The sequence below is a fragment of the Odontesthes bonariensis genome, chromosome 15 (genome assembly GCF_027942865.1).
Source record: "Odontesthes bonariensis isolate fOdoBon6 chromosome 15, fOdoBon6.hap1, whole genome shotgun sequence".
Lineage (NCBI taxonomy): Eukaryota > Metazoa > Chordata > Actinopteri > Atheriniformes > Atherinopsidae > Odontesthes > Odontesthes bonariensis.
In genome coordinates, this window is record NC_134520.1 from 37503601 (window position 1) to 37525342 (window position 21742).

Below are 21742 nucleotides of genomic sequence, written 5' to 3' on the forward strand. Positions count from 1 at the left end.
AAGCTGTAGGATCATCCCTGGCTGGCTGATTTACGGCTGTCTTTATGGGCTTATTTACAGCTGCTGGAAGAAGGATTGACGCTGAGACGGCAGGTCAGACGCACCTGGAGCTGCCCAGCTGACAGCCAGCCAGGCCGGAGGCAGTAAAACCCCCACAGAGTTGTGTTTTTATGCCCACTGCCCCATTAAACGTGACCTCAATAAGAGCACGAATAAAACAAAGCGGGAGGATCGGAGGTATGCAGGACGTGGCCCGGGTCCAGGAGGAGGGGGAGGGGGTAAAAACAAGAGATTCTGTGTTATAATGACCCAACAAAAGAGCAGGGCAGAATCATCGGGGCTCAGGATGATTCACATTAATTATCCATTCCGGATCCTTCCCGACTCCAGGCCGGGTTTCCTCTCTGAAACTCTTTAAATATCAGAGTTCTGTCACATTGTGCTGCTCTCCATCTGATCACTCAGGTTTCCATTAAAGTCTGAAGATGCTTCAAAGTGTTCTCATCCTTAAACAGCTGCAGTTCTCTTCATGTAAAGCTGACTCGGACCTGGTTCTGGACCTGGTTCTGGACCTGGTTCTGGACTCACGGTTCCTCCTGAACCCGCTCGTTTAGACTCGTAATTTACAACAAACCAGCATACAGTCACAGGAAAAACTAAGTGAACCCTTCCTGCTTCCACAGCAGAGTAAGTAGCCCGTTCAGTCCTGGTTCAGGCGTCTGTTTCCCTTATTAAAGGTGAAACAACAGTTTTTACTCCGAACCATCTTTCAGGGTTTCAGATGAACTTTTCCTTTGTCTTTTCTAACTTTAAATCCATAAAACCAGGTTAGTTTATAAATGGTTTGGTAGCAAAGATACACCAGAGATTCAGCTCAAAGAGCCTTCTGAATGTCCCTGAGGGGCCCATAGAGCAGTTCCACACACTGAGGCGTATAAAGGTATGAAATGTAAATGTGAAGGAAACAGTCATAATGTTAAAGGATGAGCTGCTCTCCGTTAGAAACTCATCCCAGAAGCAGGTTGAATGTGTGGAAGGCACTTGTTCCTGCCTGTGAAACCTGATATCTGGTATCTGCGGCCTTGACATGTGACATCACTGTGACCTCATCGCTGTGGGGGGGGCGGCAGCCACTGATAACTAACGGATAGCAGCTCTGGTGTGTGTTTGTGTCTGCAGCGCCACTGTAAAGCTCTAGCCTTATCTGATAAGGAACATGCTGAGTCAGACGTGCAGGATTTTTATTGAAAGTTATGAGTTTGATGGTGATTTCCCTGCATCTTCGGTGCGTCGGGTGTTTGCTGACATGCTCGACTTCAGAGCTGTTAGCCGGAAAAGATCGTTTCTCCCTGGAATTTTCTGGACAGATAAAAGAGAAATGAGATAAAACAAAGCAAAATGTGTCGGTGTGAACGATGACGAGCCTGAAAACCAGCAAACATCAGTGTGTGGGTCAGGAGTTATCGGTTATATTATATTATAATATATGTTATATGTGCACGAGGCTCTGAGTGGATGAGGCCACGCAGAGGTTTCTGAGTCGGAGCCAGTAAGCGTTGGTGTCCTCCATGGAGCAGCAGAATATAAACGGATCCTGAGAAAGTTCAGACTCGTTGTGTTTGCAGATGATGAACTCATTTAACCTGATAGTCTGTTTTTAACCTTTATTGGTTATTTGAACCGTTGTTCGGAGACTTAAAATCCTTCTTTTTTACGCCGTTTATTCTCACTTCAGCTGATTTATTTTTTTATTTAAATTATTTTTTGGGGCTTTTTATGCCTTTTAATGAGGACAGTTGCAGGGGGCAGAGAGAGGGGGAACAACATGCAGCACAGGGCCGTCCGATGCGGGACTCGAGCCTCTTGTACATGGGGCGCCTGCTCAACCCACTACGCCACGGACCACTTCAGCTGATTTTTGACCAAAGGTTTCCGGCACCTTAAATTTCAGCTTTGTTAAGAAACTAAAAGTTTCCTTCAGATGAAGTCGTGAGGTCTAAAGTCTGAATATCAGCTGAATCACTTCACCTTCCTGCAGCGTAAGGTTCCACATCTGGAAGGCCGACAGTAACCAGACCGAGTCGTATTGGTTCTCGTTGTGTTAGCTCGTGTAAACGTGTTGAAATGTTGGCGGTGGAACCGGCTCTGCACGCCGCGGTCGGACGTGTTTGGGCTCAGCGGGGCTGAGGTTTCTCTCCTGTGCTGCAGGATCAGTGGGGTCACCTGGAGCAGATCCAGCTGCTCAACGATGGATCCGGTCTGGGCTTCGGCATCGTGGGCGGGAAGACGGCCGGAGTGGTGGTCCGGACGCTCGTCCCCAACAGCGTGGCCGACAGGGTAGGTCACACTCAGCTGAGCGGGTCGGGTGTGTCAGGATTCACTGATGACATCATCAGGACAGGTACCAACATGTGGTCAGATAGCTGGATGACATCATCAGGACAGATTTAGTTTAATCCTTTGAACTGAAACTAAAGTAGGAAAATAAATAAGTAAAACCTTAAAATGATAAAATGCTGTAATTATATTTAACCTGATGTCACAATCTCCTCCAATCAGGACGGACGCCTCCGCACAGGCGATTACATCCTTCGCATCGGGGCCACGCCCACCAGCGGCCTCACCAGCGACCAGGTGGTCCAGGTGTTGCAGGGCTGCGGGAGTCACGTGACCATGCTGATTGCCAGGGACCCCCGGGGTCAGAAGCCAGCAGCCCCGCCTCCCCCGCCACCTCCTGACTCCGCCCCCGTCGCTTCTTTTATGTCACGACCCCCTGCGGCGCCCCCACAGCGCCGAGTCAGCAACACGGTGAGCCGCCGGTCGTCATGGCAGCATCGGAGTGGCGGCGAGCTCGTACTGACTCTGTTTGTGTTCGCAGCCGAACCTGGAGGGCTACGAGATCCACGAGGTTCCCCTCGTCAAGAAGGGCGCCCAGAGTCTGGGCATCTCCATCATCGGATACAATCCTCTGACCACCCAAGGTAAGTCCCAGAGTCCCAGAGACCCAGAGACCCAGAGTCCCAGAGACCCAGAGACCCAGAGTCCCGGAGTCCCAGAGACCCAGAGTCCCAGAGACCCAGAGTCCCAGAATCCCGGAGACCCAGAGTCCCAGAATCCAGAATCCAGAATCCAGAGTCCTGACCCAGAGTCCCAGAATCCAGAATCCAGAATCCAGAGTCCCGACCCAGAGTCCCAGAGACCCAGAGTCCCAGAATCCAGAAGCCAGAGTCCCGACCCAGAGACCCAGAGACCCGGAGTCCCAGAGTCCCGGAGTCCCGGAGTCCCGGAGTCCCGGAGACCCAGAGACCCAGAGACCCAGAGTCCCAGAGTCCAGAGTCCCGACCCAGAGACCCAGAGACCCAGAGTCCAGAATCCAGAATCCAGAGTCCCGACCCAGAGACCCAGAGACCCGGAGTCCCAGAGTCCCGGAGTCCCGGAGTCCCGGAGACCCAGAGACCCAGAGACCCAGAGACCCAGAGACCCAGAGACCCAGAGACCCAGAGACCCAGAGACCCAGAGTCCCAGAGTCCAGAGTCCCGACCCAGAGACCCAGAGACCCAGAGACCCAGAGACCCAGAGTCCCAGAGTCCAGAGTCCCGACCCAGAGACCCAGAGACCCAGAGACCCGGAGTCCCAGAGACCCAGAGACCCAGAGACCCAGAGTCCCAGAGTCCAGAGTCCCGACCCAGAGACCCAGAGACCCGGAGTCCCGGAGTCCCAGAGTCCCAGAGACCCAGAGTCCCAGAGACCCAGAGTCCCAGAGTCCCAGAGTCCAGAATCCAGAATCCCGACCCAGAGACCCAGAGACCCAGAGTCCAGAATCCAGAATCCAGAGTCCCGACCCAGAGACCCAGAGTCCCAGAGTCCCAGAGTCCCAGAATCCAGAATCCAGAGTCCCGACCCAGAGACCCAGAGTCCCGGAGTCCCGGAGTCCCGGAGACCCAGAGACCCAGAGACCCAGAGACCCAGAGTCCCGGAGACCCGGAGTCCCGGAGTCCCAGAGACCCAGAGTCCCAGAGACCCAGAGTCCCAGAATCCAGAATCCAGAATCCAGAGTCCCGACCCAGAGACCCGGAGACCCGGAGTCCCGGAGTCCCAGAGTCCCAGAGTCCCAGAGACCCAGAGTCCCAGAGTCCCAGAGACCCAGAGTCCCAGAATCCAGAATCCAGAGTCCCGACCCAGAGACCCAGAGACCCAGAGTCCAGAATCCAGAATCCAGAGTCCCGACCCAGAGACCCAGAGACCCGGAGTCCCAGAGTCCCAGAGTCCCAGAGTCCCAGAGTCCCAGAGTCCAGAGTCCCGACCCAGAGACCCAGAGACCCAGAGTCCAGAATCCAGAATCCAGAGTCCCGACCCAGAGACCCAGAGACCCGGAGTCCCAGAGTCCCGGAGTCCCGGAGTCCCGGAGACCCAGAGACCCAGAGACCCAGAGACCCAGAGACCCAGAGACCCAGAGTCCCAGAGTCCAGAGTCCCGACCCAGAGACCCAGAGACCCAGAGACCCAGAGACCCAGAGTCCCAGAGTCCAGAGTCCCGACCCAGAGACCCAGAGACCCAGAGACCCGGAGTCCCAGAGACCCAGAGACCCAGAGACCCAGAGACCCAGAGTCCCAGAGTCCAGAGTCCCGACCCAGAGACCCAGAGACCCGGAGTCCCGGAGTCCCAGAGTCCCAGAGACCCAGAGTCCCAGAGACCCAGAGTCCCAGAGTCCCAGAGTCCAGAATCCAGAATCCCGACCCAGAGACCCAGAGACCCAGAGTCCAGAATCCAGAATCCAGAGTCCCGACCCAGAGACCCAGAGTCCCAGAGTCCCAGAGTCCCAGAATCCAGAATCCAGAGTCCCGACCCAGAGACCCAGAGTCCCGGAGTCCCGGAGACCCAGAGACCCAGAGACCCAGAGACCCAGAGTCCCGGAGACCCGGAGTCCCGGAGTCCCAGAGACCCAGAGTCCCAGAGACCCAGAGTCCCAGAATCCAGAATCCAGAATCCAGAGTCCCGACCCAGAGACCCGGAGACCCGGAGTCCCGGAGTCCCAGAGTCCCAGAGTCCCAGAGACCCAGAGTCCCAGAGTCCCAGAGACCCAGAGTCCCAGAATCCAGAATCCAGAATCCAGAGTCCAGAATCCAGAGACCCAGAGACCCAGAGACCCGGAGTCCCGGAGTCCCAGAGTCCCAGAGTCCCAGAGTCCCAGAGTCCAGAATCCAGAATCCAGAGTCCCGACCCAGAGACCCAGAGACCCAGAGACCCAGAGTCCAGAATCCAGAATCCAGAGTCCCGACCCAGAGACCCAGAGTCCCAGAGTCCCAGAGTCCCGGAGTCCCGGAGTCCCGGAGTCCCAGAGACCCAGAGACCCAGAGTCCCAGAGTCCCAGAGACCCAGAGTCCAGAATCCAGAATCCAGAGTCCCGACCCAGAGACCCAGAGTCCCAGAGTCCCGGAGTCCCAGAGTCCCAGAGTCCCAGAGTCCAGAATCCAGAATCCAGAGTCCCGACCCAGAGACCCAGAGACCCGGAGTCCCAGAGTCCCAGAGTCCCAGAGTCCCAGAGTCCCAGAGACCCAGAGTCCCAGAGTCCCAGAATCCAGAATCCAGAGTCCCGACCCAGAGTCCCAGAGTCCCAGAGTCCCAGAGACCCAGAGACCCAGAGACCCAGAGTCCCAGAGTCCCAGAGTCCAGAATCCAGAATCCAGAGTCCCGACCCAGAGACCCAGAGTCCCAGAGTCCCAGAGTCCCAGAGTCCCAGAGACCCAGAATCCAGAATCCAGAGTCCCGACCCAGAGACCCAGAGTCCCAGAGACCCAGAGTCCCAGAGACCCAGAGTCCCAGAGTCCCAGAGTCCCAGAGACCCAGAGTCCCAGAATCCAGAATCCAGAGTCCCGACCCAGAGACCCAGAGACCCAGAGACCCAGAGTCCCAGAGTCCCAGAGTCCCAGAGACCCAGAGTCCCAGAGTCCCAGAGACCCAGAGACCCAGAGACCCGGAGTCCAGAATCCAGAGTCCCGACCCAGAGACCCAGAGACCCAGAGACCCAGAGTCCCAGAGTCCCAGAGTCCCAGAGTCCCAGAGACCCAGAGTCCCAGAATCCAGAATCCAGAGTCCCGACCCAGAGTCCCAGAGACCCGGAGTCCCAGAGTCCCAGAGTCCCAGAGTCCCAGAGACCCAGAGTCCCAGAGTCCCAGAGACCCAGAGACCCGGAGTCCAGAATCCAGAGTCCCGACCCAGAGACCCAGAGACCCAGAGACCCAGAGTCCCAGAGTCCCAGAGTCCCAGAGACCCAGAGTCCCAGAATCCAGAATCCAGAGTCCCGACCCAGAGTCCCAGAGACCCGGAGTCCCAGAGTCCCAGAGTCCCAGAGACCCAGAGACCCAGAGACCCAGAGACCCAGAGTCCCAGAGACCCGGAGACCCGGAGACCCGGAGACCCAGAGTCCCAGAGTCCAGAATCCAGAATCCAGAGTCCCGACCCAGAGTCCCAGAGTCCCGGAGTCCCGGAGTCCCAGAGTCCCAGAGTCCCAGAGTCCCGGAGTCCCGGAGTCCCGGAGACCCGGAGACCCGGAGACCCAGAGACCCAGAGTCCAGAATCCAGAATCCAGAGTCCCGACCCAGAGTCCCGGAGTCCCAGAGTCCCAGAGTCCCGGAGTCCCGGAGTCCCGGAGACCCGGAGTCCCGGAGTCCCAGAGACCCAGAGACCCGGAGTCCCAGAGTCCCAGAGTCCCAGAGTCCCAGAGACCCAGAGTCCCAGAGTCCCAGAGACCCAGAGACCCAGAGACCCGGAGTCCAGAATCCAGAGTCCCGACCCAGAGACCCAGAGACCCAGAGACCCAGAGTCCCAGAGTCCCAGAGTCCCAGAGTCCCAGAGACCCAGAGTCCCAGAATCCAGAATCCAGAGTCCCGACCCAGAGTCCCAGAGACCCGGAGTCCCAGAGTCCCAGAGTCCCAGAGTCCCAGAGACCCAGAGTCCCAGAGTCCCAGAGACCCAGAGACCCGGAGTCCAGAATCCAGAGTCCCGACCCAGAGACCCAGAGACCCAGAGACCCAGAGTCCCAGAGTCCCAGAGTCCCAGAGACCCAGAGTCCCAGAATCCAGAATCCAGAGTCCCGACCCAGAGTCCCAGAGACCCGGAGTCCCAGAGTCCCAGAGTCCCAGAGACCCAGAGACCCAGAGTCCCAGAGACCCAGAGACCCAGAGTCCCAGAGTCCCAGAGTCCCGGAGACCCAGAGACCCAGAGACCCAGAGACCCAGAGACCCAGAGACCCAGAGACCCAGAGACCCAGAGACCCAGAGACCCAGAGACCCAGAGTCCCAGAGTCCCGGAGTCCCGGAGACCCGGAGACCCGGAGACCCGGAGACCCGGAGACCCAGAGTCCCAGAGTCCAGAATCCAGAATCCAGAGTCCCGACCCGGAGTCCCGGAGTCCCAGAGTCCCAGAGTCCCAGAGTCCCGGAGTCCCGGAGTCCCGGAGACCCGGAGACCCGGAGACCCAGAGACCCAGAGTCCAGAATCCAGAATCCAGAGTCCCGACCCAGAGTCCCGGAGTCCCAGAGTCCCAGAGTCCCGGAGTCCCGGAGTCCCGGAGACCCGGAGTCCCGGAGTCCCAGAGACCCAGAGACCCGGAGTCCCAGAGACCCAGAGACCCAGAGTCCCGACCCAGACGCATCTTCAGAGGAATGTGTTTTTTTCTTTGTTAAGCCACTTAACTCTGAGCTATGAACCATTCAGGCAGGAAAAAGGCTCCTAACTCAAGGGATGAACCAGTGTTGTGTCCACATTTTAAACTGGATCTTTAGGCACTTTGTTCCCAGCAGCCTGTCACAGAGACGCATCATTTGTTCCCATTTCTTTAGCTGCATCTGTGAAAAACAGCTTCATAGTTTCAACTTTTTTGTACATTTACATTAAAACTGCTTTCAGTTACCAAAAGAGTCAAATTAATATATGAAATTCAGTTTAAAAAATAATCCTAATCCCAAAATAATGAACGTTATCACGTCTAAAAGTAGAAAAGTAGGAAAAAACCGACAATAATAAGAATTATATGTTATTCAACATCAAGAAAAAGTAAATAAGATTCAATTTAAAGCTTAAAAAAGGAATATAAGATATAATCTAATGACTAATTATGGAACAATTCATATAAATGAAATGATTAAACTGTTTTATGCCACCAGAAATGAATCATCTAGAAGCTCTTTGTGGGTTTTAGACTGGAATTAAGATTTGTTCCCATTTCTTTAGCTGCATGTGTGAAAAACAGCAAAGATAGCACAGTGTGACAGACAGAAAACAGGATTTCTGCAGCAACAAGGTGATTCCCAAAGAGCTGTTAGCTGAAAGCTTGGCATATCTCAGCATGGTGTGCAGTGTGTCCTTAAAACATCTGAGGAAGCTGGACTGGTTTAATCCCTGCCTCAGAACCAGTACCCCAATGCTTCAGTTTGTTTCTGACTTTTAATCGATCGGCTCCGAGGCTGCAGACAGACAGACGTACAGCTGCGTGTCATCAGCGTATCCATGGAGACCTCCTTTGTGTCCCTGTTTAGATGCTGTGGGCGTGTTTGTGAAACACGTGGTTCCGGGCAGCGCCGCGGATCAGAGCGGAAACATCCGAGTGTACGACCGGCTCATTGCTGTGAGTACCTGATGATGTGTTAATATGCTGATGATGATGTGCTGATTCTCCCTCCATAGATGTGTATAGAACCATAGATATGTATAGAACCATAGATATGTATAGAATCATAGATATGTATAGAATCATAGATATGTATAGAACCATAGATATGTATAGAACCATAGATATGTATAGAATCATAGATATGTATAGAACCATAGATATGTATAGAACCATAGATATGTATAGAACCATAGATATGTATAGAATCATAGATATGTATAGAACCATAGATATGTATAGAACCATAGATATGTATAGAATCATAGATATGTATAGAACCATAGATATGTATAGAATCATAGATATGTATAGAACCATAGATATGTATAGAACCATAGATATGTGTAGAATCATAGATATGTATAGAATCATAGATATGTATAGAATCATAGATATGTATAGAACCATAGATATGTATAGAATCATAGATATGTATAGAACCATAGATATGTATAGAACCATAGATATGTGTAGAATCATAGATATGTATAGAACCATAGATGTGTATAGAACCATAGATGTGTATAGAACCATAGATGTGTATAGAACCATAGATATGTATAGAACCATAGATATGTATAGAACCATAGATGTGTATAGAACCATAGATATGTATAGAACCATAGATATGTATAGGACCATAGATATGTGTAGAACCATAGATGTGTATAGAACCATAGATGTGTATAGAACCATAGATATGTGTAGAACCATAGATGTGTATAGAACCATAGATATGTATAGAACCATAGATATGTATAGAACCATAGATATGTGTAGAACCATAGATGTGTATAGAACCATAGATATGTATAGAACGGCTCGATGTGTTACGTCTGAGTTTAGAACGTCCGCACAAGTCGGCCATCTTACCACAGGGTGAGATGTCCGGGAGACAGTCAAACCTGAGGTAACCATAGTTACGCTAAGTGATCTGCTCTGACGCTATTACTCTTATCTCGCAGAAATCTCCACCATTTTACACTGTTTGTTTTCTAATAAACGTGATTGCCGTGGTAATAATTCTGGATGATTGAATATGTTGAAATGGTGGCATAGATATGTAGAATGGCATTCTATACATATCTATGGGGTAGGGGGGTCACTGTGCAATAATTCACGTCACTACTGTGCAATATCTTATCTATTTATGGTCAGACTATGTGCATACAATGTGTAATTAACACAAGTGTAGTGCAATATGGGCAATAACTCAACCATAGTGCTATAACTTATTTTATTTAACTCTCTTTACTTTGTATATCTTGTATAGCCTATATTCTTTTTTACACTTTGTTTTAGATTATTCTATATTAATTATATTTTAATGATATATTATATTAATTATTCTATAGTATACTGTATTTTAGATTCATAGAGATCCTATGTGTGTGTTTGGAGCTACTGGGGACTTGAATCTCCCTGAGGGAGTCATCCCAAGGGGTAAATAAAGTTCAGTCATGGGGCAAATAAACCTGAAATATTTACGTTTTTATTTAAAAAAATAAATATGGACTTCGTCTGTAGTGTGATAATTAGCTTACTACTTTGATGTTTATAATAACCTAAACGTTTGAGAATTAAGCAAGTTATGTCTTGAATGTTTGAATGTTTCACCATCAACACAATGTTGTCGGCGAGAGAGCTGCCTGTGGTAAGATGGCCGCCATCTGCGGACTTTCCACTCCGTTGCCCAGCAACGCGGATGAGACATCTAGCCATTCTATACATATCTATGATTCTATACATATCTATGGTTCTATACATATCTATGATTCTATTCATTTCTATGGTTCTATACATATCTATGGTTCTATACATATCTATGGTTCTATACATATCTATGATTCTATACATATCTTTGATTCTATACATATCTTTGATTCTATACATATCTATGGTTCTATACATATCTATGATTCTATTCATATCTATGATTCTATACATATCTATGGTTTTTCATTTATTTAGATTTTTTTATTTAACCTTTCTTTAACCAGGAAATGGTCCCATTGAGTTACAATAACTCTTCTGCCAGGGAGTCCTGGCCAAGAAGGCGGCTTAAAAAAAGTTACATTACAGTAAAACACAAGAGACAAGACAAAACCACTGCTACATCACATCTAAACAGAAGTAAACATATTAAAAACTGAGTCTACACAGACACTAAAAAACAGACAGCGAACAAGGAATGAAATTAAAAACAATTGCAGTGGTCAGTTAATGATCATTTTAAAAGGTCTTTAAAAGAATTTATGGATGGAAGAACTTCAAGATTTAGAGTATCTTGAAGTTCATTCCAAGCTTTTGGTGCATAGGATGGAAAGGATGTTTTCCCAAGTTCAGTTCTTGTAAACGGAATATGTAAAAGTATTTTTTTCTGATGACCTCGTCCTGTAAACACTATTTTGAAAAGAAAACAAATTAAAAATGTATAAAGGTAGATTACCCATTAGGGCTTTAGCAATAAAAGTCAGCGCATGGATTTTTCTTCGGATGGAGAGAGAAGACCATTGTACAGTTTCATAAAGAGTGCAGTGGTGAGACCTGGCTGTAGCACCTGTGATGAAACATATCTGGGTTCTATACATATCTATGGTTCTATGATTCTATACATATCTATGGTTCTATGATTCTATACATATCTATGATTCTCTCTTCATGGGTCCGCTCCTCTTCCTCCTCTTCCCCCTCTTCGTCCTCTTCATTGGTCCGCTCCTCCTCCTCCTCCTCCTCTTCCTCCTCCTCTTCCCCCTCTTCCTCCTCTTCCTCCTCTTCCTCCTCTTCCCCCTCTTCCTCCTCTTCATCGGTCCGCTCCTCTTCCTCCTCTTCCTCCTCTTCCCCCTCTTCGTCCTCTTCATTGGTCCGCTCCTCCTCCTCCTCCTCCTCCTCTTCCCCCTCTTCCTCCTCTTCCCCCTCTTCGTCCTCTTCATTGGTCCGCTCCTCTTCCTCCTCCTCCTCCTCCTCCTCTTCCTCCTCTTCCTCCTCTTCCTCCTCTTCCCCCTCTTCCTCCTCTTCATCGGTCCGCTCCTCTTCCTCCTCTTCCCCCTCTTCCTCATCTTCTTCCTTTTCCTCCTCTTCATCGGTCCACTCCTCTTCCTCCCTTCTTCTCTGAACAGTTGGACGGCGTCAGTCTCCACGGTCGGACCAATCAGGAGGTTCTGGAGGTGATGAAGCAGACGGGTCAGACTGTCGTTCTCACTCTGGTCAGGAAGAAAGCCAGAACCCTGGAGAGGTCGCTGGATAAAGGTAGACCGACTGCTCCCCAGACAGAACCAGAACCAGACTAACTGACTGACCCAGAACCAGCACCAGACTAACTGACTGACCCAGAACCAGACTAACTGACATTAGGAAACTCTTCGGAGGCGTTTGGGGTAATGGTGACCCGATGGTGTGACCCCAAACCCTCGGGCTGCGATCCGTCCCGCAGAGATGAATCGGTCACTTCATTCTAAAGTTCTGGTTGGAATAAAGTTCTGGTTGTGATAAAGTTCTGGTTGGAATAAAGTTCTGGTTAGGGTAAAGTTCTGGTTGGTATAAAGTTCTGGTTAGGGTAAAGTTCTGGTTGGTATAAAGTTCTGGTTAGGGTAAAGTTCTGGTTGGTATAAAGTTCTGGTTAGGGTAAAGTTCTGGTTGGTATAAAGTTCTGGTTGGTATAAAGTTCTGGTTAGGGTAAAGTTCTGGTTGGTATAAAGTTCTGGTTGGAATAAAGTTCTGGTTGGAATAAAGTTCTGGTTAGGGTAAAGTTCTGGTTGGTATAAAGTTCTGGTTAGGGTAAAGTTCTTGTTCTGGTTAGGTTCTGGTTGGAATAAAGTTCTGGTTGGAATAAAGTTCTGGTTAGAATAAAGTTCTGGTTAGGGTAAAGTTCTGGTTGTGATAAAGTTCTGGTTCTGGTTAGGTTCTGGTTGGGTTTAAGCGTGTGCACGTGTGTGTTTCAGTGGAGAGGGAGTCATCTCGTGCTTTCAGGAGGACTTCAGAGGTCAAAGTTCACTCATCAGGCTCCATGACGACGAAGCAGGAAGTGTCGCAGCCAACCACCGCATGGCTGAGCAGAGGTGAGCAGCTGACCCGGAGCTCCAGTTTACATACCGCTCACATCAGAGTCCCGTGAAGCTGCTTGGGTCCTGGAGGAAAGAGTTCTCCATCAGAACCGAAGCAGCCTCATGAAGCTGCTCCATGGAAGCTGGGTGGATGCAGCCTCCTGCCTTCTCTTTATTCCTCATTAGCTTTGCTACGTGGCCACCACGCCACGCTGCCGCCTCGCACGCCGCTCGGCGGCTCCTGAGCGACAGATGCAGCGTGTGACAGATGCAGCGTGTGACAGATGCAGCGTGTGACAGATGCAGCGTGTGACAGCCTCTCTGCGATGTATTACTCTGTTTATTTAGCCAAACGCTGCAGATTAATTGCCCCGTGAAGCTGGGGTTAGCAATGCTAATTTAATCAGGGGCTGTTGTTGCAGAGCTGCTTCAGGATGCCGCGGCGTGCAGGTGGCGAGCAGAGGGACGCCGCCCGGAGGTTTCCGTGGCTGTGAAATCTGCTTCCTGTTCACACGGCTGCTGTCTCTCTGCTGCTCAGAGAACATTACTCTGCTCACATTTAGGCTCTCATGCATTAAACATGCAGGAAAAGGCTTTTTACAGCCTCTGATTCATGAAGGGGAACCAGGGCCCGGGTCTGATTCAGGCAGCGTCAGGGACCGGGTCTGATTCAGGCAGCGTCAGGGCCCGGGTCTGATTCAGGCAGCGTCAGGGACCGGGTCTGATTCAGGCAGCGTCAGGGACCGGGTCTGATTCAGGCAGCCTCAGGGACCGGGTCTGATGCAGGCAGCGTCAGGGACCGGGTCTGATTCAGGCAGCCTCAGGGCCCGGGTCTGATTCAGGCAGCGTCAGGGACCGGGTCTGATTCAGGCAGCGTCAGGGACCGGGTCTGATTCAGGCAGCGTCAGGGACCGGGTCTGATTCAGGCAGCGTCAGGGACCGGGTCTGATTCAGGCAGCCTCAGGGACCGGGTCTGATTCAGGCAGCGTCAGGGCCCGGGTCTGATTCAGGCAGCGTCAGGGACCGGGTCTGATTCAGGCAGCGTCAGGGACCGGGTCTGATTCAGGCAGCCTCAGGGACCGGGTCTGATGCAGGCAGCGTCAGGGACCGGGTCTGATTCAGGCAGCGTCAGGGACCCGGTCTGATTCAGGCAGCGTCAGGGACCGGGTCTGGTTCAGGCAGCGTCAGGGACCGGGTCTGATTCAGGCAGCGTCAGGGACCCGGTCTGATTCAGGCAGCGTCAGGGACCGGGTCTGGTTCAGGCAGCCTCAGGGACCGCGTCTGATTCAGGCAGCGTCAGGGACCCGGTCTGATTCAGGCAGCGTCAGGGACCGGGTCTGGTTCAGGCAGCGTCACGGACCGGGTCTGATTCAGGCAGCGTCAGGGACCGGGTCTGATGCAGGCAGCGTCAGGGACCGGGTCTGATTCAGGCAGCTTCAGGGACCGGGTCTGATTCAGGCAGCGTCAGGGACCGGGTCTGATTCAGGCAGCGTCAGGGACCGGGTCTGATTCAGGCAGCGTCACGGACCGGGTCTGATTCAGGCAGCGTCACGGACCGGGTCTGATTCAGGCAGCGTCAGGGACCGGGTCTGATTCAGGCAGCCTCAGGGACCGGGTCTGATTCAGGCAGCTTCAGGGACCGGGTCTGATTCAGGCAGCGTCAGGGCCCGGGTCTGATTCAGGCAGCTTCAGGGACCGGGTCTGGTTCAGGCAGCGTCACGGACCGGGTCTGATGCAGGCAGCGTCAGGGACCGGGTCTGATGCAGGCAGCATCAGGGACCGGGTCTGGTTCAGGCAGCCTCAGGGACCGGGTCTGATTCAGGCAGGATCAGGGACTGGGTCTGATGCAGGCAGCGTCAGGGACCGGGTCTGGTTCAGGCAGCGTCAGGGACCGGGTCTGATGCAGGCAGCGTCAGGGACCGGGTCTGATGCAGGCAGCATCAGGGACCGGGTCTGGTTCAGGCAGCCTCAGGGACCGGGTCTGATTCAGGCAGCGTCAGGGACCGGGTCTGATGCAGGCAGCGTCAGGGACCGGGTCTGATGCAGGCAGCGTCAGGGACCGGGTCTGATTCAGGCAGCGTCAGGGACCGGGTCTGATTCAGGCAGCCTCAGGGACCGGGTCTGATTCAGGCAGGATCAGGGACCGGGTCTGATTCAGGCAGGATCAGGGACCGGGTCTGATTCAGGCAGCCTCAGGGACCGGGTCTGATTCAGGCAGGATCAGGGACCGGGTCTGATTCAGGCAGGATCAGGGACCGGGTCTGATTCAGGCAGGATCAGGGACCGGGTGAGGATGTTGATGCCGGTTCCAGTTTGATGATCCGGTCCGTTTCTGCTAAACTTTATTTTAAGAAGAATAAAAACCGGGTTAAAGCCCGGTTTAAAGCCCGGATTAAAGCCCAGGTTAAAGTCCGGATTAAATCCCGGTTTAAAGCCCGGTTTAAAGCCCGGATTAAAGCCCGGGTTAAAGCCCGGATTAAAGCCCGGTTTAAAGCCCGGTTTAAAGCCCGGGTTAAAGCCCGGTTTAAAGCCCGATTTAAAGCCCGGATTAAAGTCCAGGTTAAAGTCCGGATTAAATCCCGGTTTAAAGCCCGGTTTAAAGCCCGGTTTAAAGCCCGGATTAAAGCCCGGGTTAAAGCCCGGATTAAAGCCCGGTTTAAAGCCCAGTTTAAAGCCCGGTTTAAAGCCCGGTTTAAAGCCCGATTTAAAGCCCGGGTTAAAGCCCGGTTTAAAGCCCGGTTTAAAGCCCGATTTAAAGCCTGGGTTAAAGCCCGGTTTAAAGCCTGGGTTAAAGCCTGGGTTAAAGCCCGGTTTAAAGCCCGGTTTAAAGCCCGGTTTAAAGCCCGGGTTAAAGCCCAGTTTAAAGCCCAGTTTAAAGCCCGGTTTAAAGCCCGGGTTAAAGCCCGGTTTAAAGCCCGATTTAAAGCCCGGATTAAAGTCCAGGTTAAAGTCCGGATTAAATCCCGGTTTAAAGCCCGGTTTAAAGCCCGGATTAAAGCCCGGGTTAAAGCCCGGATTAAAGCCCGGTTTAAAGCCCGGGTTAAAGCCCGGGTTAAAGCCCGGTTTAAAGCCCGATTTAAAGCCTGGGTTAAAGCCCGGTTTAAAGCCCGGTTTAAAGCCCGGTTTAAAGCCCGGATTAAAGCCCGGGTTAAAGCCCGGATTAAAGCCCGGTTTAAAGCCCAGTTTAAAGCCCGGTTTAAAGCCCGGTTTAAAGCCCGATTTAAAGCCCGGGTTAAAGCCCGGGTTAAAGCCCGGTTTAAAGCCCGATTTAAAGCCTGGGTTAAAGCCCGGTTTAAAGCCCGGTTTAAAGCCCGGTTTAAAGCCCGGGTTAAAGCCCAGTTTAAAGCCCGGGTTAAAGCCCGGTATGGACTCGCTCAGCCTCAAACCTGAGGGATCTAAGGGACTCCTGGTTTAGTGTTTAAAGGTTTGTAATCCTGCGCCTTCAGAACTGAACCCGGGTCAGTTCCCCAGGTCCAGTCCTGCAGGATGTTCATGTCTGTAACCTTCTGTGTTGCAGCCCCGGAGGCGGACCTGAGGGCCAAATGGGAGCAGGCTCTGGGACCGCAGTATAAAGTTCTGGTGAGTCCAAACACACTGATTCACAGAGTGGGACAGCAGTGGTGCACCGGGCCTCATGTGTGTGTGTTCTGTTAGGTGGTGCAGTTGGATCCTGTCATAGACGATGACGCGGAGCTGCAGAAATCATCCAAGGTGCAGAACACAATCAGAACCGGGTTAATCCCTAGGTTCTGAGAACTGTTTGGTTCTGTTAGTGTCCTCCCTGACGTCCCGTTTGTTCCCTCCAGCTGCTGCCCATCCACACCGTACGCCTCGGCGTGGAGTTGGACTCCTTCGACGGGCACCACTACATCTCCTCTGTGGCCCCCGGGGGCCCCGTGGACCGGCACGGAGTCCTGAGACCGGAGGACGAGCTGCTGGAGGTAAAAACGCTTCAAAGTGCTGACAGATGTGTGTCCGGGTTAATGGGCGAGGGTTTGAGGAACCATTCAGACTGTTGGATGTTCTTCATCCAGCTGCAGAAGGCGTCAGTAGAACCCAGTCTGAGTCCCGACCCGATCCAACACCCACCTCAGGTCTCACACAACAAACGGAAATATTTTCTGACTGAAGATGGAACCGAGACTAGGGCTCGAAACCGCATATTTCTCCTACTACTCCTACTAACTTTTTGAGTTAGTATGCCAGTTTGAGTAAGCGAGAAGTTCCCGGATGCATACTAGATTCTCCTAAATGTTGGGTATGCATCATGAGGTTACTACTCATACTCAAACTACCCAAGATGCAACGTAACGTGACGTCGCCGATCGTCATTTCCTGTCAAAACGGCAGTTTCAAGCTAGCTACGACGAGGGTAGGTTCACTTCCTGTTTTCAGAACAAAAGCACCAATTGTATGGTAATGGCTTTCCCTATGATAAAAGGCAACGGGTATTTTATTTTGTGAAAATAACCGGAAGTGCGTTGCTCACTGCGGCTAGCTTTAGTAGCGCCGAATTCGTGGAAACAAAATAGTAAACAGCCGGTATTTTGTCAGGTTTTCAACACATTGGGGATCTAAACGACTACTTTCTCTCCTGAAAATGTTTCAAATGTTGCTAAAGTTTACAGAGTTTAGAGCTTAAGAGAAATCAGCTTCAGGCCGGCTGATTTTGGTTCGGGCAGGAGCTAAATGCATTGTGGGTAAACGCTCTGCATACTGTCTGATCGATCAGTATGTAGTATGCAGTATGTAGTATGCAGTATGTAGTATGCAGTATGCGCTTTCGAACACAGCCAAAGAGGCAACTGGCAACATGAGAACAAACCGGGTTCCACAGGTTGAATCAGCTGTTTCTGCAGAGAAGGAGGAGCTGATGGTGACAAGTTAAGATTAAAACTCTTTAGATGCCGACACGGACAGAGGAAAACGGGATGTTGCTGCATTTTGAGGCCTAAATATGAGATTTTTGAGCAGAACATTTTTCCTGGTCTTAAGATCAACTCCTGATCAGGACTCTGGGACTCTGGGTCGGGACTCTGGATCAGGACTCTGGGACTCTGGGTCGGGACTCTAGGTCGGAACTCCGGATCAGGACTCTGGGACTCTGGGTCGGGACTCTAGGTCGGAACTCCGGATCAGGACTCTGGGACTCTGGGTCGGGACTCTGGATCAGGACTCTGGGTCGGGACTCTGGGACTCTGGGACTCTGGGTTGGGACTCTAGGTCAGGACTCTGGATCAGGACTCTGGGTCGGGACTCTGGGACTCTGGATCAGGACTCTGGGACTCTGGGTCGGGTCATTTTGCTGTGATCAGAACATTTATGTGTTTGTTTTCTCTTTGGAGGTGAACAACGTTCAGCTGTACGGGAAGTCCCGGCGGGAGGCCGTCTCCTTCCTCAAAGAGGTTCCTCCCCCATTCACTCTGGTCTGCTGCCGACACCCAGCCTCCGACCTGGAGCCAGAACCAGAACCAGGACCGACCCGAGCAACAGAGGGCAGTGTGGAGGAGGTGAGAGTCCTGTTCGCTGTGACACCAGGTGTTCGCAGGTACAACCACACACACTGACTCCTAGGTGTGTGTTCAAATGTTTCAGATCGAGCTGAAGCTGTCGTCAATGATCTGCAGTCAGACGCACCTGAGAGACGCCGGCGGCCCGGTCCAAAGACAGGTGACTCTAACAAACACACAGTTCAGGGTAGGGTTGGAGTATTTACTGAGTGATCTCCCTCCACCGCTCGATAGCTGCCGTGGAGTTTGGTATAGAGACCAGGGGGTTCGACTCAGGATCTGGCTGGTCATGTGTGTATTAGGTCTTTTGAAGTGACTCAGGAGACAGTGGGAAACTTCGTGGGGTTTTTAGATGTGTTGAAAAGTCGGTGCGTTAGACACAGGGTCCATATAAGTGTATGTTATGTGCTGTAGGGGAGGGGGGAGAATGAAAGATTGTAAAGTGAGGGCTGTAACCAGTTATTAAATCATAATTTTTGGAAAAAATTATTAAAATTATGAAAATGAATTTTTCAAAACGTGGCCTGGAGTGGGGGACTTAAGGTTAGGGCTATGGTCCTGTGACCCTTAGGTTTAGGGCAGGGGTCTTCAACGTTTTTCAGGCCAGGGACCGCCAAACTGATGGAGAGTTAGAGCAGGGACCCCCCTACTATTTATATGGCATACAATTGTGTTTTATATTTAACGGTATACTAAGCTATTCAAATAATACATAGGTTAATATATTCATGTTTTTATTTTAAACATGTGCAAGGTACAGGGTGGCCGTGCCACTGCCATTTATAAACAAATATCTTGCATAAAACACTGAGCTATTCAAATAATCCACAGATTTTACCTTTAAACATGCCTGTAGATGGGACAATGAATCCTCAAACCATCTGTGGATGGCACAGGTTTGCACACAATTTGTGAGAAAAAACTGTTTGAAAAAAAAAAAAAAAAAAAAGTTAAACATTGTCTAATCAAACAAAGATTTCGCGACCCCCCTGCAGTACCTCCACGGACCCCCTGTTGAAGACCTTTAGGGTATGTGGGAAGGAAAGTTATGAAAAGGGAGGTAGGGGGTCCAAATTTTGGATAAGAAAGTTTTTTGAGGGAAAAAAAATATTATTAGCCATACAGCATAGCACAGACCTCATTCAAAGTTTATATGTGACAGGAGACTCGGCTTTAACTAAACCAAAGGGTTTGTTGATACATTATACAGCTTTGACACAACGGCAGTTTACGTTTTAGGAAGACTACATCTCAGCTGAGGTGTCTCTCCCACTCTGTTTCTCACTCAAAAATTGATACTGCAACAATTCCTCAAACAAATGTTTCTCATGTCCGAAATATCTGCCCGATCTGGACAAATTTTACTTCAAAACGTAGGCATTTTTGTCCTTTCACACAAAGTCACACTCATTGAGCTCTGCCTCACAGATTTCTCACAAATCGCCTCTGAGCGTAGAGAGTCGGCCCTCCAGCTGACATTCCGCCAGTTATAAACGCCTAAAATCATAAAATTCAGGGGAAAAATGATTTTAAAACTGCCATAAAAACGAGCCAAACATAGTAGCCATATGAAAATGACACCGCTGGCTTCTGTCATCTCTTGGGGCGCTGACGGTTCAAGAATTATTCGGATACGACTTTCACTTTTCGAACAGCGACCGTTTGTTCGAGACAGTGGAGTGCAGTCAAAATTATAGTGCGATTTTAAGAAGCCATAGTGAGCGTACATGTCAGAGACACAGACGAGCCGCACCTGCTCCTGTTACCGGGGCAACGCCTTGTTAGCCTGCTCTGTTCTAAGACTGCTTATGAGGGCAGAGCCAAGATGGCTGCCCTGTTATAACAGCTTCATGTTATAAATCCTGCTTTTCACTGAATGGATTTTAACATTTCTTTGTTTCAGGAGCAGGTGTCACCTGTAGAGGAGGTGTTGAAGGAGGAGGAGCCTCGCTACAGCCAGGAGGAGGAGGAGGAGGAGCCTCACTACAGCCAGAAGGAAGAGGAGGAGCCTAGCTACAGCCAGAAGGAGGAGGAGCCTCACTACAGCCAGAAGGAGGAGGAGGAGCCTAGCTACAGCCAGGAGGAGGAGAAGGAGGAGGAGGAGGAGGAGGAGGATGAAGGAGGAGAGCTGGCCCTGTGGTGTCCAGATGTTCAGGTGGTGAAGCTGCAGAAGGAGAGAGACAAAGGCCTCGGCTTCAGCATCCTCGACTACCAGGTGACAGCAGCACTGATCCTGATTCATGGTTCTGATGGTTCTGATGATTCAGCCCATAAAATCCAAAACGATCGTTCTGTTTCTTTGTTTGGTTGTTCAGCAGAGAAGCACGTTGGCATGAAACGTGTTGGTATGCAGAGTCCTTTGGGAAGCGTGTTGGCATGAAGCGTGTTGGCATGCAGCGTGTTGGCATGCAGCGTGTTGGCATGCAGCGCTTTGGCATGCAGCGTGTTGGCATGAAGCGCTTTGGCATGCAGCGCGTTGGCATGAAGCGCTTTGGCATGCAGCGCGTTGGCATGAAGCGTGTTGGCATGCAGCGTGTTGGCATGCAGCGTGTTGGCATGCAGCGTGTTGGCATGCAGCGTGTTGGCATGAAGCGCTTTGGCATGCAGCGCGTTGGCATGAAGCGCTTTGGCATGAAGCACGTTGGCATGAAGCAGGTTTGCATGAAGCGCTTTGGCATGAAGCGTGTTGACATGCAGCGTGTTGGCATGAAGCGTGTTGACATGCAGCGTGTTAGCATGAAGCAGGTTGGCATGCAGCGTGTTGGCATGAAGCAGGTTTGCATGAAGCGCTTTGGCATGAAGCGTCTTGACATGCAGCGTGTTGGCATGAAGCAGGTTGGCATGCAGCGTGTTGGCATGAAGTGTGTTGACATGCAGCGTGTTGGCATGCAGCGTGTTGGCATGAAGCGTGTTGGCATGCAGCGCTTTGGCATGAAGCGTGTTGACATGCAGTGTGTTGGCATGAAGTGTGTTGACATGCAGCGTGTTGGCATGCAGCGTGTTGGCATGAAGCGTGTTGGCATGCAGCGCTTTGGCATGCAGCGTGTTGGCATGCAGCGTGTTGGCATGAAGCGTGTTGGCATGAAGCGTGTTGGCATGAAGCGCTTTGGCATGAAGCGCTTTGGCATGCAGCGTGTTGGCATGCAGCGTGTTGGCATGAAGCGTGTTGGCATGCAGCGCTTTGGCATGAAGCGTGTTGACATGCAGCGTGTTGGCATGAAGCAGGTTGGCATGAAGCGCGTTGGCATGAAGCGCTTTGGCATGAAGTGTGTTGACATGAAGCGTGTTTACATGCAGCGTGTTGGCATGAAGCGCGTTGGCATGAAGCGCGTTGGCATGAAGCGCGTTGGCATGAAGCGCTTTGGCATGAAGCGTGTTGGCATGCAGCGCTTTGGCATGCAGCGTGTTGGCATGCAGCGTGTTGGCATGAAGCGTGTTGGCATGAAGCGTGTTGGCATGAAGCGCTTTGGCATGAAGCGCTTTGGCATGCAGCGTGTTGGCATGCAGCGTGTTGGCATG

The 21742-nt window shown here is 51.2% G+C and overlaps 1 protein-coding gene across 4 annotated transcripts in view; it reads left to right on the forward strand.

The window, feature by feature from the left end:
- The window catches only part of patj (PATJ crumbs cell polarity complex component), a 251504-nt gene that overhangs the window by 29131 nt on the left and 200631 nt on the right, over positions 1-21742 (forward strand). For 3 of the 4 annotated variants that reach the window (XM_075486127.1, XM_075486126.1, XM_075486128.1), the window contains exons 7-18: positions 2209-2337; positions 2560-2808; positions 2879-2981; positions 8537-8625; positions 11790-11919; positions 12612-12728; positions 16231-16292; positions 16368-16424; positions 16520-16654; positions 18059-18223; positions 18309-18383; positions 20127-20438. In XM_075486127.1, coding sequence (XP_075342242.1) covers positions 2209-2337; positions 2560-2808; positions 2879-2981; positions 8537-8625; positions 11790-11919; positions 12612-12728; positions 16231-16292; positions 16368-16424; positions 16520-16654; positions 18059-18223; positions 18309-18383; positions 20127-20438 — 1623 coding nt within the window. The remainder of the gene's footprint in view (positions 1-2208; positions 2338-2559; positions 2809-2878; positions 2982-8536; positions 8626-11789; positions 11920-12611; positions 12729-16230; positions 16293-16367; positions 16425-16519; positions 16655-18058; positions 18224-18308; positions 18384-20126; positions 20439-21742) is intronic. The other variant, XM_075486129.1, reaches the window with a different exon arrangement.